Below are 24,988 nucleotides of genomic sequence, written 5' to 3'. Positions count from 1 at the left end.
ATCCAGTTATGGGGGATGCACAATTAGACACTGCCTTCTGCTGAAAGTTTGTTTTAGAATAACGTGCTGTACATGAAAATAAAACTGGCTCCCAAAGTACAAAGTACTGTTTTATTAATACAGAGAAAAAGGAAATCATTTTTAAAAATTAGAATTATTTGTTTATAATGGAGTCTAAGGGAGATAGTCTTTCCTGGATAACAGGTTTCCAGATACTGAATCATATACCTGTACAGAATTTTATAGGCTAAGGTACAACTGATTTGCCATTTTATGTTCCTTTGATCATACACTGTAACCAAAACTACCCGGACATATCTATTTCTTAAAGACAGCAATGCAAGTTTACCTCGCTTGTCCCGGAGGCTTCCCCTGATAACTCTTCAACTACTAGTGATGGAAAGACACCCACTCGTCCGTTAAATTCTCCCTTCCAAAACCCGTCGTCTACACCTCCCTCTTCTTTCCGAATAATCTGGATGATAGCTCCTTCTGGGAATGTCAGCTCTTCTTCACTTTGGCCTTCATACTCATAAAGAGCCCTAGCAAGGCATACTGCATAAGAGAAAGTTAAAAGAGACTGTCATAAAAATGTCATAGAAATCTACATATACCCTGTATTAGGCTACTCTGGCACTTTCTTGTCATCACCTACACTGACACAGACTACTGAATACATATTTGGTATCTTCTCTTAGAAGCCTTTTTCATTTTACTTCTCCATAAGAGACTGGTAAGAGATCCAATTGGTATCAGCAGTGGCAAACCATACATGGTGGCTTTATCACATTTGTAAATAAATAGTATTATAATATATAACCATGTAACAGGTTAGATCTATTGACAGCTATGTAAATTATTATTTTTATAAGTTGGATACTATCCCCCATATGTAATAACAGGCATTAAGTTTGCCCAGGAGCAGTAACCCATAACAACCAATCAGCAGGTAGAATTTACTTGTAACCTGTCTAAGAGCAAACATTTGATTGGTTGCCATAAGTTACTGCTCCTGTGCAAACTTAGTGCCCTTTATTACATATGGGGGATAGTATCAAACTAATAAAAAAGGACAAGAGAAGGGTAAAACAGAACCATTCTAATATACAATAAATAGATACAAAGAACCCTGCAAATAACTCTCCTGCTCCCCTCATTCTATACTTGCCTGTGGAGTATATGGGAGCCCATGTGACAGGAAGGCACAGCTAACAACCAGGATATCATGTTATATGAAAAGACACAGTGATGACTGCAGGTCCCTGACTTTTTGAATTCTTTATTGCACCCAGTAAAGGCCCATTTATCAACATTCTGATTTTAATGGTTTTAGCATGTTTGAAATCACAAATTAATTAAAATGTGGAACGAAAACAAAAAAAAACATGAAAACCTGGAATTTTCCAATGTTATTATGTTTTTGTAAGAATTTTCATGGACTTACTAATGAAAAAAAACCCTCTAAAACCACAAATTAATTAAAGAGACTGATACAATTTGACTAGGACAACTCCCATTGACTTCTATATGACCTTCACAAATTTAAGATGGCGTATTTTTACATTTGCGTTTTGTCTGCTATTGACGCATAATAAATGACGAAAAATTCAAGCTTTTCTACACAAAAAGTTGTGTTGTAGCGCCGAAAAACACAAATCACAGAAAGAAAATATCTGAGCATTAGTAAATCTGCTCCTTAATCTGCTCAGCATATGTTTGTGTGTGTTGTAAAGTTTATTATTCCTTCAAAAGGAGGTGAATGTTTTCTCCTGTTTTGTTTTCCTTAGAATCTAGGAAGGTGTTACCGAGTTTTTATTCTTGCCTAAAACTGCCATTGTCTCTTAGCCTGGCTGGCCCAGTCTTCTTAATAACCTCCAACAGGCATCCAACAGGTGTCATAATCCCACTGAATTCTTTTGAAAAGCTATAAGGAGCCAATATTATGTCAATTTAATGACAACTGTTTCTGAAACAATATAAAAATAAGAGCCTTTTTGTAGCACTAAGCTGTAGTAGAAAAAATTACCATTCAGGCAAGTCACTAGCTGGGTTTACTGCTATCATTTACATTAAACAGGAGATGGAAATTGCTTCTACATAAATGACATACTGTATGCTTAACCCCATATAACTTCAGGATTGCATGTCTATTGAAAACTCTGCTACAAAAACAAACAAAATGTATATATGGTAATGCACAATAATAAATAAATAAAAATACACAAATAGGTATTAAACTGACCTCCTGTTTGAGCCCAGTCCATCCCCAATATTCCACTAAGCTCGCTGTTGGCACCACTCTTGTGACTTGTCTCTGTCCAATTTGCAAGTTTCTGGTTCACAGCAGAATGATTTATGATAGTAATGTACCTCTCTGGGACGTAGCCAACTTGCCCGCTCTTGTTACGAGCCTGGAATTCAATTTGGAAACATACAGATCATTACTAGAACATCAGGTGTGAAACACTCTGTGATCCAAGCACCAACAATTTTCAGAGAGAGGAGAAAATGCTTTAACCACTTAGCTGCCACAGATTGCTAACCGTTAACAAAAGGCCACAGTAAATTTTGCACTTTTAATCCTAAATCATTCCCTTTAATTTAGGCAACCAGCAGTGGGGTGATTAAGCTAGTTGTGGGGTGTGATTCCATGAGTGTAAACCACATGTTTTTGCATTTACTTCCTGAGTTCACAGCGCCACCCCCCTACCCTACAATGCTGGACCACATTGTGGCCCTATTCCGATCATGTGGCACTTCAGCGGTCTCCATGTCTGCCTGTCCCAGGTATGAAACACACACTTTTTACACTAACACTCTTAATTTTACACTTACACATTCAAATATTTTTTGTGCTGGCTTGCACACACTAACAGCAGACATTCATACACCCAACACATAGTCCAACAAGTAAACACAAATATGCACGTTTTACACTCTAGCGCACTGAGTGTTTTTTTCCTTAAAAAAAGTATTTTATTGCTCACCATAAGAGCATTTTTATTCATTTTGTTTTGAGCAATATTGCATTTTTAGTTCCAAACTAAAAGATTTCATGGGAAAACTGAAGAGTCAACTGAATATAGCCACATGTAGGGATGAGCAACCCACAACTAGTATTCCCTACTTACTTTAACCCATTCTTCTACATCACCATCTTCAATGACCTCCAGTTGTTCACCTTGAGTAATAGAAAGCTCATCGGACTGTGAAGACTGTGGAGAGAGCACAAGAGTTTCAGGTGCCAAAGGAATCATTTGTAGACAAGTAAAACAATACTATATTAACTTTAAAGACAACAGCAGGTTCATTGGGCACACATTTATTACTTACTATTCCTAGTAGATACATATAAAAAATAATAAATTGATATTACAAAAAGAAACCTGTTGGATCTCGCTAATGGGGACTTTGTATCCGGGGGGCATGAATGAAGAGAATTCCTTTGCCCCATTCCTATAAAATAAGGGCTGAGTCGTCATCCTGTTAGAATATTATAACATCACAATCAGTATTGATTCAGATACAAGCATGTATATTTAATTAGAGGAAAGATGTTGGTAGTTGCAATTAAAGTTTTGATTCTTTATGAGGTGACAAACTATAAGTGCCTAAATGGTCTCTTTAAATTCGAATGGTATTCTAGGTAAGTAAGAGCTTTAAGACGTGAAGTAACATGTAGAAGCACAAAAACACGGAAGACAGTGTTTGTGAAACGTGCATCGGTTCTCCTCTGGAATACTGATACAGTTGCACAGATGAGCCATTAATTGAAACAGGATGTGCTGGTATTAAGTGGAGAAGATGGCAAACTGTGTGGTAGAAGTGGCACTGACCTCAAGTATAATTGTTTATTCATTTAAAATAGCTGGGTGTTTGCGGATGTGGCAGGTGGATGATGAGAGGAAATAAAGTATTTGAAAGACCTGTGTGAGGATAAGCGTCTATTTGCCACTATAAATTGCAGCAAATGACGAGACTCTGCAACTTTTAGACATTTATGGGGATATGAACTATCACCCAGCAAAAGACTCCTTATTAGCTATAACGGATTTATATTGAAGGGACCATTAAGCACACCTACATTTGGTAAAGGTCTCATTGCCAACTATACACTACATAAGTAGTGGCTGCTGTGATATGGACCTTATCTAACTGCTCCCTTCATGTTGATTGGCAGTTCCATGGAGAATGCAAACAAGTATATTTGGAGTGAAGTAATCACACTATTAACAGTTCATGCTATGTTTTCTGTTCTCAGAAGGGAGAGAGTCCTTTCAAAGGAAAAAAGGGGGATGTCCCTTTATTTATATATATTATGCACTTTATGTTGGTATATGATATGGTAAAAGTGGGGGAGATTTGGTGACGAGGCTGCACTTGATATATGTATCTACTCAGAATAGTAAAAACTAAGTGAGCCCAGTGGACCTGCTGTTATCTTAAGTTAAGTTGATACATGTAGTTTGGGGTGCCTCTCCAAAATAGGGGTTCTTTAATAACCTGTGCCAGTGGTTAGCCGTAACATTAATAATGTAAACAATGCACTTGATCAGGATTTTTTTTATTTTTTACATTACTGGGTTTCACCACTGGCAGAGAGATGCTGCACATGTTTTTATATACATCTCAAAAGTACATACAGTGGCTTGCAAAAGTATTCGGCCCCCTTGAACTTTTCCACATTTTGTCACATTACAGCCACTAACATGAATCAATTTTATTGGAATTCCACGTGAAAGACCAATACAAAGTGGTGTACACGTGAGAAGTGGAACGAAAATCATACATGATTCCAAACATTTTTTACAAATAAATAACTGCAAAGTGGGGTGTGCAAAATTATTCAGCCCCCTTTGGTCTGAGTGCAGTCAGTTGCCCATAGACATTGCCTGATGAGTGCTAATGACTAAATAGAGTGCACCTGTGTGTAATCTAATGTCAGTACAAATACAGCTGCTCTGTGACGGCCTCAGAGGTTGTCTAAGAGAATATTGGGAGCAACAACACCATGAAGTCCAAAGAACACACCAGACAGGTCAGGGATAAAGTTATTGAGAAATTTAAAGCAGGCTTAGGCTACAAAAAGATTTCCAAAGCCTTGAACATCCCGCGGAGCACTGTTCAAGCGATCATTCAGAAATGGAAGGAGTATGGCACAACTGTAAACCTACCAAGACAAGGCCGTCCACCTAAACTCACAGGCCGAACAAGGAGAGCGCTGATCAGAAATGCAGCCAAGAGGCCCATGGTGACTCTGGGGGAGCTGCAGAGATCTACAGCTCAGGTGTGGAAATCTGTCCATAGGACAACTATTAGTCGTGCACTGCACAAAGTTGGCCTTTATGGAAGAGTGGCAAGAAGAAAGCCATTGTTAACAGAAAACCATAAGAAGTCCCGTTTGCAGTTTGCCACAAGCCATGTGGGGTACACAGCAAACATGTGGAAGAAGGTGCTCTGGTCAGATGAGACCAAAATGGAACTTTTTGGCCAAAATGCAAAACGCTATGTGTGGCGGAAAACTAACACTGCACATCACTCTGAACACACCATCCCCACTGTCAAATATGGTGGTGGCAGCATCATGCTCTGGGGGGGCTTCTCTTCAGCAGGGACAGGGAAGCTGGTCAGAGTTGATGGGAAGATGGATGGAGCCAAATACAGGGCAATCTTGGAAGAAAACCTCTTGGAGTCTGCAAAAGACTTGAGACTTGGGCGGAGGTTCACCTTCCAGCAGGACAACAACCCTAAACATAAAGCCAGGGCAACAATGGAATGGTTTAAAACAAAACATATCCATGTGTTAGAATAGCCCAGTCAAAGTCCAGATATAAATCCAATCGAGAATCTGTGGCAAGATCTGAAAACTGCTGTTCACAAACGCTGTCCATCTAATCTGACTGAGCTGGAGCTGTTTTGCAAAGAAGAATGGGCAAGGATTTCAGTCTCTAGATGTGCAAAGCTGGTAGAGACATACCCTAAAAGCCTGGCAGCTGTAATTGCAGCAAAAGGTGGTTCTACAAAGTATTGACTCAGGGGGCTGAATAATTACGCACACCCCACTTTGCAGTTATTTATTTGTAAAAAATGTTTGGAATCATGTATGATTTTCGTTCTACTTCTCACGTGTACACCACTTTGTATTGGTCTTTCACATGGAATTCCAATAAAATTGATTCATGTTAGTGGCTGTAATGTGACAAAATGTGGAAAAGTTCAAGGGGGCCGAATACTTTTGCAAGCCACTGTAGTTTAAAATTAATATACTTTCAATTTAACTGACCTTTTTATGCACGGATTAACAAAAACCCCAGATATATCTTAGGCAAAAGAACTTCCACATTGATCAACGTGATTATATTTAACTTTCATTGATTCTCTTAATAATTAAACTACAGTCCCCACCCTCCCCACCCCCCCAAAAAAATAGGCAATGTACACATCACTTGATTATTGCCATTCAAAACAAGGGAACAGAACTTATATACAAAAGCTGATTAATAATTAAATCCTACATTCATACTTGCCTGTTTGGGCTGCTAGTCAGCGTTTGTTTCCAGGCCATTGAAAAAGTAAACTGGACAATTTAAGGGAGCGTAAATCAAAGTTAAAAGAAAAAATACCCCAGTTTTTGACATGAGCCCATTCATTTTGACTTCAGTTGGAAAAAAGGTGCATTAATACTACCTAAAGAACTATAGCTAGGCAGTCCTCAAGCTTGACAAAAAGCCATATGACAATAAGCCAATAAAATTCCTTTATTTCTCAGTTTTTGAGCACAGAAATGTTTCTGTGCTCAAAAACTGAGAAATAAAGGAATTTTATTGGCTTGAAATATTGCTATCAACATCTCAACAGACACAACTTATGTGCCTAGCTTCAATTGGACAATATGCCACTTTCACTATAAATTTTCTGTTTTACCTTTAAAGAGCATGGGTTCCAATGTAATCTGAAGGTGAATCAGACTTAGAGCTTACTTAATGTCTCAGATATACCAGGAACTATAGCATGGTGACTACTTTCAGCTATATGTGACCTTATTATGAGTTGGGGGAGGGATAACGGAAAAAATTTTGGACCAGGATGGCGGAAAACCCTTGTTTTAAACGGGTACAAAAAATTTTCTGCATTTTGCCACTTAGCATTAATATACACACCATGTGATTGTGTCATTACAAGTATGGGGTTTTATTCCCGCAATTATTAATTTGTTTCTGGATTTGCTTTTCCTCAGTACAGTACCTTATACTTGATGACAATTAAGCTAGCATGATTCCATGTTTATTGTAAAATAATTATATTTTTTAATGGTGTTGAGGCACAGTAATTCAAATTAGATCCCCATATCTGTAAAGCTCAAGTCCAAGGATTCCAGATAAAGATCTCAGTAAATACACTACCTGGTACTGCTTGATTATAGGATGAAAAATGTTTAGTTCCTTAGTTACAGTAAGATAGGCTTTCAGCTTCTCTTCCCTTGGGAACATTACCTGGTAACTGTACAAGACTTGACAAGGAAAGGGATATGGACGCGAGCCACTTAAGTTCAGGCTGGATTCTTCAAATATCTCACCATTGTCATCACATTCTTCAAAGTCTGTGAAATCAAATTCATCCATCTGGAAATGAAATGATAGCATATTAATAAAAATTAAATACACATGTTTGTTAATTGACATAATTTGTAAATGATCCTTGCACGTAAACATGATCCTTGCACTGCTATGAACTTACACAGAGCACCAATGTGCCATCCAGCCAGCTCTAATAAAGAGTGTACAAGTGTGCCCATTGACCCTAGGAAACCTGCAATCACTGACACCCTGGACATGGCTTATCGCCCTCAATTGTGGTGAATGCAACGTTAATAATTAATGTATTTTATGGTGCTTTTTAAATTTGCGTTTGTAAAACACAGTAGCATATTCTGTTTCATACTGTTTGTATTCACAACATATAGATAGTATTTTCAGGTACCAAGCAGGGTGCCCATACGATTCTCACTTTCATTGGGCAAAAATTCCCAATTTTGAACACCCTCACTTAGCTTAATTCACTCAAGGGAAAAAGAATAGGAACGGAGAAAAGTTGCACTGTTCATGATACTCTTTCCCTTCTAAAAATTGGAAATAATAGAATGACAATACAAGAAATAAATGAGTTTAAATAAAGGGATTACTGTTGGTGACAATTCTCCATTTGACATCCTGGCTTCACTCATCCTTCTCTCCTGCTCAAGTTCTGCATTTGCTTGCATCATGGCACCTGTGAGCCACATGTCTACATCTACACCGACCTGACGCAGGAGCTCCACCCGGGCATCAGCCTTCACCTTACTGACCTAAACAAAAAAATGAAATGGATGTCTTCTCATGGAAACATGGAAAGTACCAAATATTTCTTGGCAACAGCAAGCTTATCACAAAAGCAGATAAGTGAGGCATATGATAACACAAGGAAATCTAATAAATGAAAGGTTTAAGACTGTATTAAAAGACATACACACTGCTGTTACTTGCATCCATGTAGCTACTAGTCTATCAGACCTTCAAGGAGAATGAAAAGGTTTAAGCACTGGGAGGTTCCAAATGTTATGCACCCCCAAGTGATTATAAAACAAATTAAAATACATTGGACCCTGGCTAGCAAGGAAAGACAAAGTGGGAGAAGAGGATCATTCTGTGGTGCTCATGGAACCCTTCCCTTACCTTGTTCCATTGTGAAGTAATGGATTGTGTGTGGGACTTGCAGTTCCTCTGCTTTCAAGATAATCTGTGCACCACCCATTTTGAAAGACAGAGGGACTTCAAGTCCCAGAAGCCATCACGTCACAATCAAACAAGGTGAAAATAGTATTAATAAAAGCAACTGCTATTGCCATCTTTAAGCTATACTTTACACTGCTTTTTGTGCTGTGATTTTTTTCTCATCTGAATTTTTCCTGTTGACTTGAATTACACAGTTATTCCACACCATGTGAAAAGCACACCTTGCTAAATACAGCGACTAGTAACTCTAAATGGATGATTTCAGACAGTTTAAAGTCATGCATAAGTAAAAATGGCTAAATAATAATGTCTTACCTCAGCTTTCCTCACACTTTCCTTAACTTCCTCAGTCTTTAGCTCCATACTGGAAAGTTCATCTTCAGATACAGTTGCCCTTTTGGCTTCCAGCCTTTGCAGGACCTAAACGTAATAAGACAATAGCTGATAACACATTATATGTGAAAATGCATGGAGGCCACAATAAAACTACAGGAACAATGTTGTTTTGCCACAGCTCTTGGGCTGTTAGCCAGTGTGTCTGCACTTTTAGAGGTATATAAACAGGTGACAAGAGATCAGAGCAGTAGACCAAAACTGGAAAATCTTCAGTACACACACAAGTGACACCTGGGAAGTCACAAATTTTATATAGGCACAAATTTTATATGGCATTTTAAATTATATCTATGTGTTTAGATAGTGGCACAGCACTGCTTTAGAAAGTTCCCTGAGCTGCTGTAGGTTTTTTTCAGAAAAAGAGCACCACGCAGGGGAAAAGAATTAGCCATTTAATTCAACATATAAGCACCCCCAGTGAATTAAGGTTTTCTAATCCTTTATATGTGCTCCTATATAAAATCCAAATGCAAGTACATGAGGCACTTTGTTAAAAAGGAATTATTTTAACATTTTCCATGACAATCTGGTTAATGGGGCAATGATTTCATTTATAATGAATTATAATTAGGGACTCTTTTTCTAGGACTGCTCCCATTCAAGAATATTATATATTCCAAAATCCATTATGCCACTGTGCTGCAATTCATGTATAAATCTAGAAAATGTGCAACAGCAGCTCTGCAGTGTTTGTTTCAACTGAAGTTGTTTCCCTGTGTCCTTGGACATTTAATATTGGGGAGCTTTCTTTGTGCAAAGGCATCAGACTTGGCAGCACCAGCAGCACCAGCAGCCATCTAATAGCACAGGGAATCAATAAGTGCTTTAAGAAAGTATTATATTTCTAACCCAGCCAAAGGGCAACTAGCATGGTAATGCAGCGAGGAGTTTCCCAAATCTTGTTGTTACTTTGTAGCTTTGGGCATGCTTTTAGCACTGCTTTATGGAAAAAATAAAAGATAAATGGAAAAACAATGTATATTTGGGGAGCTAATATCATTATTAAAAAATAAATAATTAAATAAAGGAGTAGGCACAAATTTTATATGGCATTTTAAATGATATCTATGTGTCCTCTCTTCAGTCAGATTCTAATATCTGTGATTGTGTAGTAATTAAACAATTAAACTGGAACAACAACAATTAAATTCAGTATTAAAACAGTTTCAAGTACTCAGCATGCTAGTAGAAGTAACTGGCCCTAATAATTACATGGGCTCAGTCTCATTTTAAAGGGTAACATCACCATATGTTTGTATGCAAATGTTTCTTTACATGGCAGTATTTAAATATAATTACATTCAAACTTAAGTGCTACATATGAAGAAATACAAGAGGAATGAGGTCCCTGTCTCATAAAGCTCTCAGTCCAAAATGTGGGTAACTTTCAAACACATATACGTGGGTAACTGTTTTAGTATGACGTATGCAATAATATATAATAATAATAATAATAATAATATAATATAATATATAATAGCTCAGGACCCCCACCCTCCTTTTATGTTCTTCTTCTATGTGCTCATTTGTCTTCCCTATATCATACTCTACACACCACCTTCTAAAGAATATTTACAGATTAGGATATCATCCAGTTTCTTCCTTCCTTCCTTACTGTAATAATACACTCAGAAAAATACAAATAGCAACCTGTAACACAAGTAATGATCAGTGAGGTCACATAATAAATAACCAAGACATCAATCAAGCAAACAAAAGAGCTTCTATATTTTATTAAATATAATGACCACAAAAGACTCCTCAACATCCCCTACAGTAACCCTGGGAAAACATATACATTTATTAAATGTTGTATAGGTTGCTTCATGTCTGGTAAAAAGAAAAGGCCAATCAGAGTATCTCATTTACTGGTAAACAACTAAACAACTGATTATAGTATTATTATAGGATTATATAATAGATTATAGGATAAGTGTTATTATTATTATTATATGATTATTAGATTAGGGAGATTCTGCTATCATTTCTAAAACCACAGTGACTGCTTAAAGGAACAGTAACACCAAAAAATGAAAGTGTTTTAAAGTAATTAAAATATAATGTACAGTTGCCCTGCGCTGGTAAAACTGTTAAGTTTGCAACAGAAACACTACTATAGTTTATATAAATGAGCTGCTATGTCAACACGGGGGCAGCCATTGAAGCTGGGAAAAAGGAGAAAAGGCACATAGCAGATAACAGATAAGCTTTGTAGAATATAATGGGGTTTTATCTGTTATCTGCTAAGTAACCTGTGCCTTTTCTCCTGTAAATGGCTGCCCCCGTGGCTACACAGAAGCTTTATTATATAAACTATAGTAGTCTTTCTAAGGAAAACACACCAGTTGTACCAGTACAGTGCAGCATTACATTATATAGTAATTACTTTTATACACTTTCATTTTTTGGTGTTACTGTCCCTTTAAGCTGTAGCTCAGCTGATCCTTGTATTGATCTTATCATTAGGACAATGACACACAATGCTATTTATAGCCCGTAATCATGTAATTGTTGAGCGATTACCTGTTTTAAGTGTTAAGCAGATACAATTAAAAGGGGTTTAAGTAATAAAAAGCACACCGTTTGTCCAGGAGCAATAACCCATAAAAAAATCAGCAGGCAGAATTTACTGGTTAAAAAGCAAACATCCCATTGGTTGCTATGGGTTACTAGAGCTAGCAGAACTTTCCACATTGAATTAATGACTACAAAAATATTTTAAAAGATCTTATTTTTATGGAAACCAAAGAAGTAATTTACTTTTCCGCCTGCACTTTCTAAGTGTAGGTGCTGAGCCTTGCACCACAGAAAAAAAAATCTTATTTAGTGCAGTCTGGTAAGAGCTTTCAAACAAAGTAAAAGTGAACATATATGACCATCATTTGGCCCTCTGATTCTTTCATTTAGGGTTTCTTGTGCATACAGAGGCTGTACCTGCATCTGGGTACTGACAACTAAAGAAAATCCACTGCAGACAAATTATTTGAGCTTTGACCACTGCAGTTGAAACAGGCCAATCACACATGCTGAGGATTTAGGATATACAGGTGTGAAAAGGGAGTTGAGACTGCGAAAATGGTGTCCACTGCAGACCAATGTGGGATAAAGAAGGGTATTTTGACTTGGGTCAAGAAGCACTACAAAGCCAAATTCAAGTATATCTTAAAAATATATTCTATTTAATGAGAATTTGCAATAGCAAAGGAAGTAATAAATCCTATGGTGATTTCCTTTTTGTTTGGCCGCTTTTTGCTGATCCAGCCATATACAGTCTTACATAGAAAGCTAAAACCTGCCAAAGGATATTTATTTTATAGCACAGACTAGTAAAGTAAATGATTTTTCTATAATGTGTTTTTGATGGCAATGCTTGTAAAGTGTAGTACTTTGTCTCTGAAGCAGCATTTTACCTAGCACAGCAGTAAAAAGTTATACAAAGCTGTCTAGCTGAAAACTTAATGAATTATTTCCATTTACTTTCCAGTAACATACTATGCACTAGGCAGCAATGTAACTGCAATTTGACTGAGATTAATAAGGGACTGCATGGCAAGAAATAACGTAGCTAAGTGCCATAATTCAACAAACCTCAGAATACAGTACAGCATTAATCTATTTTACATGGCAGAAATTAAATAACTGACCCGCTCCCCATGGGTTTTCAGCTTATAATCTCTTGCGGCTCTGCTTGTCCATCTTCGTGCCTCCTTGTCCAGCACGCTCTCCACATTTGGGCCTTTGGTGAGTGATTCCAGAGTCGACATCTGCACAGCAGTGAAAAAGAGAAAACAGAAGAGTGAAGGGAAGAGAGGAGTAGCTGGTGATTTGTCCTTGCCACTAATTGCCTACAGGGGGTAGCTAGAAGATGCTGGTAATAAGGTTGAGATACCTAAATATGAATTGAAAATTAGTACTTAATGTTTGATTTCTTGGTAAAAAATGCAGATTTAGGAAAAAGCTCCAACAGATTACAATGATATAGGTAGTCCAGACCCAAGAGGCATCCTGGCACATTCACAACCTGCGGTGCTCCTGACTGTAGCCAACAGGAAGGGCAATTCAAGAATTTTATCACAGCTACTTGATCCTGGGCAGAGTAGTACGTAAAAGATCTCCATATCATAGCCTTTATTAAATCTTTTTGGTTTCTGAACTATTAAAAATAAGCACCTAATGTAGGTTTAATTAATTTCCATATTCATATAACATATTGTTATTTATGATATATTAAATGTCTGTTTGTCTATCTATCGCTCTATCAAATTATCTATACTGCAGGTTGGCAGAAATAAAAGACAAAGGGAAAGAATATCAATGTAAGGCTGATGGCCCACGGAGTGAGTTTATAGTCTTTTTAGAAGGCATAGTTAATGAAAAATAAAGCCCAGGACAATTATCTTCCTTAATTTGTCAGCAATGCTAAGAAAGAAGGAAAAATGTAAAGTGATAAAGGCTTGCATAAATCCAAGCCTACAAAGTCAAAGTCAAGTATATCTTGACAGTAACCTTACATCCTCTCTAGTGAAATGCCCATACTGTACCTTATCTGATCCTGCAGGCTGGAATTTTTGTATCAAAGTTGGGGAGAAGAGGTTGGTGTCTTTCAAGAAAAGCTGAAGATTTTGTTGCCGAGATACCTGTAAGCAACGGAGTAGAGCAGTGAAAAATGAATTGTGGGGGAAAATATGTATCAATAATGTACTATATTTATATAGTGACTAATGTATCCTTTATTGTATAATATGTTATAAGTCCCTGAGGAGTTCCATGACCAATAAAACCACAAAGCTAGAGGCCGAGTGCTTTTATCCAGCTCATGGAACTCCGAGGTGACTTCCAATATCCTCATAATTTACAAAATACTCATGGCTCTTAAATATTATAACAGCATATTTCTTATTAAAAAGTGAAAGATTTTTCAGAAACACAGCCCAGCTTCCTAAGCCAAATGCAAAGGAAGAAACACAAACAATGTAAGATGTGGACCATTTCTTGAAAAAACACAAGTAAAAAATTAAAACACATTGCTTTTATTTTTAATGTGGTTCAAATTACACTGTTAAGAATAAAAAAATAGCACAATGATTAACCATTCAAGGAACGATCAGTAAACATTAAACCATAGCATTAAAGGAATAATAAAATAGTCCTGTTCATGTATTCCCCCCTTTATCATCAATAATGCGCATTAAATCTGCCCATTTTTCTAGACAGAAATCCTTTAGATCCTGTAAATTTTTTGGTTATCAAGAATGAACTAAACAATGATGATGAGGTCAGATAAGTGTGACGGCCACTCCAGAACCTTTTTTCTGCTTGGTGATACTGGAAAATACAAGTGGGCCCTGTGTGCCGATACCGCTACACCTTCACAGTAGGTATGGTGTTCTTCTCTTCATAGGCCTTGTTGACTCCTCTTTAAACACAGCATTTTATTTTGATTTTATCACTTCAAATTATTCTGCTACAGGTGTTTTTACCATCTCAAACTGTGTGCCAACTTAGAGTGTATTTTATCCACCCAAACATTCATGGATATGTCAACTTTTGATTGGGCCAATCTGTGTGTTATCAGTTATCAGTATGATCACTAAAGGACACACACAATTCTGTGATAATCAACAGCTTTACCTGCAAGTGTCTCCATCTGTGACCACTAGGTGGTGATGTCATTCAGGTTCTTTTTAGTTTTTATGCTCTCACATGCCAATGAAAAACAAAGGCACAGAAAAGGAACAGCATTTGCATCTTAACATTTGCCAGTGCAAAAGTTTTATATTATTAGATTATTTTAAACAGCAACAGTATATAAACAGGAGAAAGTGAAGGCCACTGAACGAAGGTCTAAGAGTAGATGGAGGCACACAAACACACACAAAAACAAAGCCGGATTATATGAATCATGAATAAGGATTCATAATAGCAATGGTCACAATGAGAGGCAAACTACACAGATGGCTGCTGGGTAAATGACATGCACATGACAGAACTTACCTGCTGGGAAGCCACTAATATGTCTTTAAATCGTTCTTGTGTGAACTTGCAGGTATTGAGCTCTGTGTTACTGATCAGTGTCAGGTAATCACAAAGCCGATCGTAGATATCACCATCTAAACACTGCGGGAAACAGGAATTACAGCTATGAGAACATTAGAATACACAAATTATTCAGAATTCAGTGCCTGGGTGTATAAAAAGGTAACTTAAAGTCAGTGCAGAATTACATTAGTTTCTGTACTGTCTGTAGGAGCAAAGCAGCAAGGGAAGCAGACCCGGTGGCTGTCTGGCTCTTCTACATATAGCCTACCTCTTTGAGAGAAATAACTGTAGAGGAGAATGAATGTACAAAGCCACATAATGAAAGAAAAATTTCCAAAAAATGGTGATCCTGATGAACACAAAAATGTTGGGTTTTAAGAATTAAAAGAAAGAAAAAATGAAAGAGAAAAAAAGGAAAGAAAATGAGGAATACTGGAAAAGGAGAGAGAAATTAAGGGGGAAAAATCAGTAATTTTTATTTAATCCTGCTCTTGGACCTAGTTTAGGATTTATGACACAGTGAGCACTATTTTCGATCTACAAATTTACAATGTGGAAGACAGGATACAGTCTAGTTCAATATTTATTTTTGCAATATTGCACCCCTAGGTTGGGGCTGATATATTACTTGGACACATCTTGCTGGCAGTAATTCCCAAGGATACTTCAGTGGTGTTGGGAAATGGCTTCTAATTATGTGCCAGAAATGACCAGCACTGGGCAGTGCCACATAACCTATGGAGTTAGCACAATGTTACATGGGGTATTAGCAGTGAAGTTACATGCCTCAACTGCAAGCACACTGCACTTAACTCTTTAACTTCCCCTTACCACTTCACTAAAGCTACCTACAGATAAAGACATGGTGGCCGACAGTCATGGTCATAGCCATGGCCCAAGCTGAACGTATGTACTATAAAAATACAGAGCAAAAAATATAACCAGTGTATTACTATGACTGCATTATTCTCATTTACAAAATAAAAGCCCATCTATGTGGTAGCTCCCCTGACTCAATGACCAAGAAAAAGCATAATTAATTTAGTACAATCATCAAGTAGCTCTCGGGGACATTTTTCCCAAGGAGAGGTAAAGACTGAAAAGGAGAGAAGGGGCATTAACAAGGGAGACTAAACTAAATAAATAATGTGGTGTACAGACACATCCATGTGCAGAAGGTTCTCTCTCCCACTCATGCACAGAAACCCATTATGGCCAGAAGATGCATTGCAACTTGGTCACTGGGATGAGCTTTTCAGCCAGGATTTACAAAGAAAGCTTCAAAGGAGCTGGATTTGTTTGGTTTTGATTAAATAGTAATGTTTACAGGGTTGTAGGGTACATCAAACTTTGATTAGGGCTTTACTTGCCCTTCATTCCAAGCTACAGTCAGGTAATCCCAGTGGTGGCCAATAAAATGGCAACCATTTGGGAATTTTAACCTTAACAGCAAGCAGCAAGAAAAACTCAGTCCCTGTGAAAAATTAATAATGAAGTATCAGATGAAAGCAAGTGTAAGACTGGCCAGACTGGGAATGAATTTTTTCCCACAATACTTCTTTTTCATGAAGAAACCGTGATTTTTTCACCATTTGTTATGCATCAAAACTGGGACATATCTAAAAGTAAGATATGCCATCTAAAAGCTGTTCAAGTAGAAGTCAGTGGCAGATGCCCTATTTACAACTGTCTTTCTTTGATTCATGATTTTAGAGCTTTTTGTTTTGATTTTTTTTCATGTATGCTTTTTTGGAGAAAATATATTTATTGGTGGCTTTAAACACTTCTAAAACCTAATGAGAATGTTGATAAATGGTCCTCTTAATGACTTTAGCATAATGATAATGGGTGTGAAGAGGACCTCTTGTCTTAGTCTTGCCCTTCAGAATTTAGCCCCTGTAGTACAGATGGCAACCTACAACTCTCCCAAGCAGAGAGGGGTAGATTCTAAAAAAATGGGACAGATAAGTCCAGAATGGGAGGGGCCAAATGTTAAAAAAAGCTACTTGGGCCCCCTTACACCTTGTGTTTCTTGGCTTTTGCAGTCTGAATAACATGTAAACTAGGGGTGCATAGAGAGAGATGCAACACTATTAGCTTTGTCTACTATGCCAGAGCCAGAGTAGAAAGTCCTACATGTTAAGTTACTCACAGTCATGATATCAGGAAGGTGCGTTTGGTAGTAATGGTTGAGATGGGCATTTGCTGCTGTTAGTGCCAGAAGGTATTCATTCCGTGCCTCTGATAGCTGCTGATTGCACTCAACCACCTGTGTGGAAAACTAAACAGATTTATGGGTTACTTTTCCAGTACACAAATTCACATGTGAAAATACAATTGTCAGCAGCAATCTCAAATACAAGGTTGTAATTGCTGTAATTGTATTGTTCTATTCAAGACTATAATGATGTTTAAACTAAGATTTTAAAGAATTTGATTTGAAATAAATTCCACTCATGGCTATCAAGTACAGATGGACGATGTAGGATCTTTATCCTGCCTCACAGATCTTGACACGGATGGCAACTACTCAATGTTTAGCAAGTAAGTCTGCTTCCATTCAGGGTACTATGTTCAAGCAGGCTCCTGTATTTCTAATTTAGGGACAATTTACTACCTGGTGTAACTACTAGGGGTGCAACTGTACCCGCCATCCTTATGGGGCCTGCCACGGTGATGTGACAATTAGGACACATGAAGCACAGAATATGTAGGTGTGTGCACAGGTGGGGAAGCTGTAGGGGTCCTGGATGCAAATCCTGCACCAGGGCCCATGCAGGTCTAAATATGCCACTGCTTAATGCCTCTTAGGGCTATGGACACAGCTTAAATGTAATCATTTTGCAGCCCAGGTGATTTCCAGCTTGGTGGGGGAGTGGGCAGCAAAACGCTTAAACTTTTCTTTTCATAAACCAATACTGGAATCAATCTAATCAATCTGGTGCTCTTGTAGGTCAGGCAATTACCTTTTGGAAATTCATCAGTTAACATTTCCCAGAAATGAAGACCCAGAGTAAGCACTATAAATTCCTATTTCATTTTAGACTAGGGAGGCTGTGCAAAACTCTCATAGAAAAAATTGTTTACATCTCTACTGTTCATAGCCAGCCCAAAATAAAGAGAGAGAACTGAGAGCTCTGCCAATGACGAGCTGTATTTTGAAGGCCACACAAACAAGATCCCTATTTTAGTATCTATTTAATGATTTATATGAATGCAATTTAATCTTAACTTTTAAAAGGGACTAACCTGAAATATGTTTTAGTATAACTCTACATAGTAAAGAGACACATGCATTACATTGTTTCTACTTTGCCTGTTTTATTTATGTTTCAGCTCATCAAGAATTCTGCAAACTAAAGGGGTTTAGGAATTATAAATTATAGTAACAAGACAGAAAACAATGGCTTACACCAGATTAATTTGCCAGTTACAGTGGTGTGAAAAACTATTTGCCCCCTTCCTGATTTCTTATTCTTTTGCATGTTTGTCACACTTAAATGTTTCTGCTCATCAAAAACCGTTAACTATTAGTCAAAGAAAACATAATTGAACACAAAATGCAGTTTTTAAATGAAGGTTTACGTTATTAAGGGAGAAAAAAAACTCCAAATCTACATGGCCCTGTGTGAAAAAGTGATTGCCCCCCTTGTTAAAAAAATAACTTAACTGTGGTTTATCACCCCTGAGTTAAATTTCTGTAGTCACCCCCAGGCCTGATTACTGCCACACCTGTTTCAATCAAGAAATCCCTTAAATAGGAGCTACCTGACACAGAGAAGTAGGCCAAAAGCACCTCAAAAGCTAGACATCATGCCAAGATCCAAAGAAATTGAGGAACAAATGAGAACAAAAGTAATTGAGATCTATCAGTCTGGTAAAGGTTATAAAGCCATTTCTAAAGCTTTGGGACTCCAGCGAACCACAGTGAGAGCCATTATCCACAAATGGCAAAAACATGGAACAGTGGTGAACCTTCCCAGGAGTGGCCGGCCGACCAAAATTACCCCAAGAGCGCAGAGACAACTCATCCGAGAGGCCAAAAAAGACCCCAGGACAACATCTAAAGAACTGCAGGCCTCACTTGCCTCAATTAAGGTCAGTGTTCACAACTCCACCATAAGAAAGAGACTGGGCAAAAACGGCCTGCATGGCAGATTTCCAAGGCGCAAACCACTTTTAAGCAAAAAGAACATTAAGGCTCGTCTCAATTTTGCTAAAAAACATCTCAATGATTGCCAAGACTTTTGGAAAAATACCTTGTGGACCGACGAGACAAAAGTTGAACTTTTTGGAAGGTGCGTGTCTCGTTACATCTAGTGTAAAAGTAACACAGCATTTCAGAAAAAGACCATCATACCAACAGTAAAATATGGTGGTGGTAGTGTGATGGTCTGGGGTTGTTTTGCTGCTTCAGGACCTGGAAGGCTTGCTGTGATAGATGGAACCATGAATTCTACTGTCTACCAAAAAATCCTGAAGGAGAATGTCCGGCCATCTGTTCGTCAACTCAAGCTGAAGCGATCTTGGGTGCTGCAGCAGGACAATGACCCAAAACACACCAGCAAATCCACCTCTGAATGGCTGAAGAAAAACAAAATGAAGACTTTGGAGTGGCCTAGTCAAAGTCCTGACCTGAATCCTATTGAGATGTTGTGGCATGACCTTAAAAAGGCGGTTCATGCTAGAAAACCCTCAAATAAAGCTGAATTACAACAATTCTGCAAAGATGAGTGGGCCAAAATTCCTCCAGAGCGCTGTAAAAGACTCGTTGCAAGTTATCGCAAACGCTTGATTGCAGTTATTGCTGCTAAGGGTGGCCCAACCAGTTATTAGGTTCAGGGGGCAATTACTTTTTCACTCAGGGCCATGTAGGTTTGGATTTTTTTTCTCCCTAAATAATAAAAACCCTCATTTAAAAACTGCATTTTGTGTTTACTTGTGTTATCTTTGACTAATAGTTAAATGTGTTTGATGATCAGAAACATTTTGTGTGACAAACATGCAAAAGAATAAGAAATCAGGAAGGGGGCAAATAGTTTTTCACACCACTGTAAGTCAGTAATAACTGCAACAAAAATATGCATTCATCTCTATTAAGCATATTACATAAATATAATATTTGTGACCCCCAGACTTGCATAAATTGCTGCAAGGTTTGTGCTTGATAGTTCAGTGCTGTCTTTAAGATAAACTGCTGCTGGCAAATAATGAAACATGTCCTGGCAAAACAGTCAGCATAGTCAGATGGATCCATACCTTGGCACTGAGCTTCTGTAGGCTTGCCTTTGAATGGAAAATACTATGCTCACTTTTCTTTAACCTGTTGGATAAAGAAACCACAAAATGACTGCATACATTTAGAACATAATAAATAAATAATGTAACAGGGAGCAGAAATGTCCTTTAATGAAAAAAATGACATTTTTGTTTTTTTCTCCAAAGCAATCATCAATATTTAGTTAGGACACCCCGAACCACAACTTGCTAATGAGCATATCAACGAAAACAAAATGCTAAACAACCTTATTGCTGCATTTTAGATAAACTGCAATATGATTGCAATATTAGGTATGTGTATACAGAAAAATCCACTCTGGATGTCAATAAATATCCATATTTCCATATTTCCTAAAATCCATAGTAAAGATCAAACAGAGAACTATTTTGGTTACGCTGCAATGTTCTAGGCTACTTTAATCACGTGGATAACTATAGATTTCCAGTAGTGTGCAGCTGTTATCTATCAGCACCTTAACACCTAATCACTGTATACAGGGGTAAGGTGGCCATATAGGGGCCGATTGTAGCTGCCGATATCGGCCCATGTATGGGCAGAGACAACGGCCACACCCGATCGGCTCGTTGATGCGGTTCCCGAAACGACTGTGTCATTGCCGCCATTAGAATTTGTTAGTTTGGCCCCAGGGCCAAACGATCGAATTAGCCTACATTTTCCCAATATCGCCCACCTGTAGGTGGGGATAACGGGAGAAGATCCGCTCACTTGGCGACCTCGCCAAGCGAGCGGATCTTTACATGTATGGGCACCTTTAGTCTCCATATACAGGTCACTTTTTAAGAAAATTGGTAGAAGTTGCCAACTTTGTTACAAAGTGTGTTGGGGGGTGGCGCATACCTAAACAAAATTTATGGCCAGCACAGTAGCTCAGAGTTTAGCATTGATGTGGCAGTGCTGTGCCCTGAGTTTTATTCTGCCTGGGTTTCCTTGGGGTACTCAGGTTTCCTTCCCTATTCCAAAAACATACCAGTAAGCTAATTGGCTCCAGATAAAACTGACCATAATGTGTTGTGTTATTGTGATGGGAACTGTCCCCCGTAGATCCTTCCAACCTTCTGAAAACTTCCCGTGGCAAAAAAATGAAGGGAGCACAGAAGTTTGACCATGCCAAGAACAGCATTGGAACTGTTAACCCCCAACAAGTTTTCTTTCTCCATCCCTACTACATCAGAACAAAGTCTATTAGTAAGTGAGTAAGTGAGTAAGTAGGAGGATACAGGACTTATGTAAAATTTTGCCTATGGTACTATACAACTCACTATGGCACTGCACTACAAAATCGCGGTTTTCATGCAACAAGCCGAAAAAGTCAGAAACTTTTCTTGTGAAGATTTTTTCAGTTCAGACTTTTTAGTAAATGTTTATTCAAATTTTTAAAAGATAAAAAAAAAAATGAGAAATGTTAGAGTTTTAGTAAATGTGCCCCTAAGTCTTGATTTTATTATTTATATCGGTATGGAATTCATTATCTGGAAACCCTTTATTCCCAAAGCTCTAAATTATTAGACAACAATCTCCCACAGACTCATTTTAACCAAATAAAATTCAAATTTTTAAAAATGATATCCTTTATCTTTCTAATAACAAACCAGTACCTTGTACTTGATCCCAACTTAGATTTAATTAAAGGGGTGGTTCACCTAGGGGTGGTTCAAGTAAACTTTTAGTATGTTACAGAATGGCCAATTCTAAGCAACTTTTCAATTGGTCATCATCATTTATTTTGCATAGTTTCTGAATGTTTTGCTTTCCTCTTCTCCCTTTTTCCAGCTTTCAAATGGGGATCACTTACCCCAGCAGCCAAAAACTATTGCTCTGTGAGGTTACAATTTTATTGTTATTGTTACTTTTTATTAATTATCTTTCTATTCAGACCCTTTCCTATTCATATCCCAGCCTTTCAAACCACTCCCTGGTTGCTAAGGTAATTTGGACTATAGCAACCAGATAGCTGTTCAGCATTTTGAACCCCAGGTCCGGAGCATTGTAGATAACAGTTCCCCTACCTGTATATTTATTCCCTATTTAGCTTTCAATCAAATCATTGCTTGGTTTAAGCACAACACTAACAACTATATAACAGTTAAATGGCAAACTGAAGAGCTGCAAAACAAAACACTAAAAATAATAAATAATAACAGATGCAAGTAGACTTAGAATTCCAATGTAAACATTAAAAACATTCAGTTTCTGCCTTGAAAAAACATGAAACCCAGTAATGGTGGTGCAAGATATGGTTGTGTCTGCCTTTAAATACAAATAACTAGAAAAAGGTAAGCTGCATCTGCAGATATAACAGTACTATGATTTGAGTGCCCTGTCCATTGTATCAAAGAGCAATTATAGGTCCCGATCGATAGAGAAAACATTTTTTGTGCTTACTAAATATATGAGTCCACACACTAAGCATCTTCCATCCGCTTGTCTGTTCTCATTTTCTGTTATTCATTCTGATCAATACATTTAACCTACAGGTATCAGATATATATTATAGCTTGTCCTTCATTGTAGTTCATACTACAATTATTTTTGCAACATCCTATAGATATTGGTATTTAGCATATTTAAATCATTTAACAGACTACACTGTAAAGTGATGGATTCTGGCCCTTGAAGTCCCTCTTTTTTCTACAGAGGATGGTGCACAGATGCCTCTCTGTACTGGTTATAGTGGTTGTACGTCCACCCACTTCCCACCAGTCCACTGATACTATACTAGACATTTAGAATATAAATGTGCCTGATATAGGGTAACGCCTATGACAGCTTACTTATAGGATACCTCTTTGTATGGGTTATGGGACAAATTTTGTGGGGGTCCTGCTAATGCGATGGCATTACATTCCTGGTCTCTTGTATGGGAACCACAGGAACACTGTGAGAGATAATAAGTAAGGTGGGGCAAGCTGTCTGGACACACAGAAGCTATAAGCAGAGTAAATAATCAAATAGAAGGGAGAGATGCTAATGGTGACTAAGCAATTGTGTCCGTGCACACAATCCTCCCATTACAGATTAATCATTTTCAGTGCTAATTATAAATATAATTGCTAACAAACACACTATATGTCTGGCTGTTTACATTATATACACTGCTGGTTTTGACTAATTAAACAATACAGTACCCAGTAACTGTGTATCCACTTTCAGCACAAATGTGCTGAGATATCAATCTTGCATGTCACTTCAATATCTCCCCCCCCCTCCCCACTACTTTACCTGAATGGAATGTCTGCCATGCATTACTTTTAATAATTAAATTACCTACTGGCCAAAACTTTCTATTACTCTCCCATTGTGGGACAATTCATACCTTCCCCACACTTTATGGATAAAAATATGAGGTTAACACTAAATTGCATTTTTAATAAACACAGTGCCTCCCCCCATTCTCATTTTGCCAAAATAAATATAACTGCAGCAATGAGCAATCTATTTAAATGCCTCCCTTTTTACTTCAAGTTTGGAATACTAAGTATTCAGTATCGGTGTGTAATAAGTAAAAAAAAAAAAAAAAAAAAACTGTTTTCCAAATGAGGAACGACTGGAACCTTATACTTTTAGTCAGTATTATTACTCCAATTTTCTAGTTTAAATATATACATAATTATAGGTCATTATAGATCAATCCCGCTAATTAATAACTTTTTCTTATGGATTCTTGTAGATAAAAAATACACTCACAATGTTAGTTTAGAGCTTAATACATAAAACTCACCCACGTTCTATTCATTTAACTGGTGAACTCTCAACTATTACCAATTGATAAATACAGTTCTAAAAACCCCAAAGGAATGAAGATAATGTGGGTGAGTTGTTATGTATGAGGCTCTAAAATCACATTTTGCTAAATCTGCCTCTAAGTTTCTGGTCTGTGCCCTCCAATGCACATGTTCACTGCATGAAGAGAATCCACTACTTAAGCTTGGCCTGCCCTGGAAGATATAATATCAACCCTGTCCAGCTAACCTATTTAGCCTGAGGTAACCCCAGTAGGTTCCACAATATATATAACATATGAATTAAGGGGAGATGGCTGTATGTTTAATTTAAAATCTATTGGCACTTACTGAACTAATGATCACTGGGGAAAAAAACTTTTTTGCATGATATTTCCCTTCTTTTCCCACTGTTCTAACTCTCACTTGATGTCTATATTTTCAGAAATGTTAAAACCGTTAAGCTCAATTAAGAAACAAAAGCACCCTGATTTCTGCAACTGCAGTTTCCAAGCTTCTACCTCTTACTTCAGAAATCACAAGCAAATAATATGCTATGCCCTTCATACTCACTAAAAATCTTTCTGTTAACCTTCAGATTTAGCTATTCCCAGTGTGGTTCCATCTGGCTGCCATAAGAGCATGCAGTCATCCGGTGCTGGCCTCAAACGAAGGAAGTTTGAAATCTGATGTGCAAGACATCTGCAGTCTCGAGAGATTATGCTCCATAATACCTTGCACATCTAATGCAATTCCAGTAA

At 37.6% G+C, this 24,988-nt stretch overlaps 1 protein-coding gene across 1 annotated transcript in view; it reads right to left on the bottom strand.

Annotated features, from left to right (window-relative positions):
• The window catches only part of fchsd1 (FCH and double SH3 domains 1), a 54,805-nt gene that overhangs the window by 2,763 nt on the left and 27,054 nt on the right, over positions 1 to 24,988 (bottom strand). Inside the window, exons 8-18 of the mRNA XM_002939991.4 lie at positions 20,466 to 20,529; positions 17,359 to 17,487; positions 15,162 to 15,284; positions 13,709 to 13,804; positions 12,812 to 12,931; positions 9,087 to 9,191; positions 8,183 to 8,344; positions 7,494 to 7,622; positions 3,132 to 3,215; positions 2,243 to 2,411; positions 350 to 555 (exon numbers count right to left, since the gene is read on the bottom strand). Coding sequence (XP_002940037.4) covers positions 350 to 555; positions 2,243 to 2,411; positions 3,132 to 3,215; positions 7,494 to 7,622; positions 8,183 to 8,344; positions 9,087 to 9,191; positions 12,812 to 12,931; positions 13,709 to 13,804; positions 15,162 to 15,284; positions 17,359 to 17,487; positions 20,466 to 20,529 — 1,387 coding nt within the window. The remainder of the gene's footprint in view (positions 1 to 349; positions 556 to 2,242; positions 2,412 to 3,131; positions 3,216 to 7,493; positions 7,623 to 8,182; positions 8,345 to 9,086; positions 9,192 to 12,811; positions 12,932 to 13,708; positions 13,805 to 15,161; positions 15,285 to 17,358; positions 17,488 to 20,465; positions 20,530 to 24,988) is intronic.

Source organism: Xenopus tropicalis, chromosome 3, assembly GCF_000004195.4.
Source record: "Xenopus tropicalis strain Nigerian chromosome 3, UCB_Xtro_10.0, whole genome shotgun sequence".
Lineage (NCBI taxonomy): Eukaryota > Metazoa > Chordata > Amphibia > Anura > Pipidae > Xenopus > Xenopus tropicalis.
This window is presented reverse-complemented; position numbering and strand designations above follow the sequence as displayed.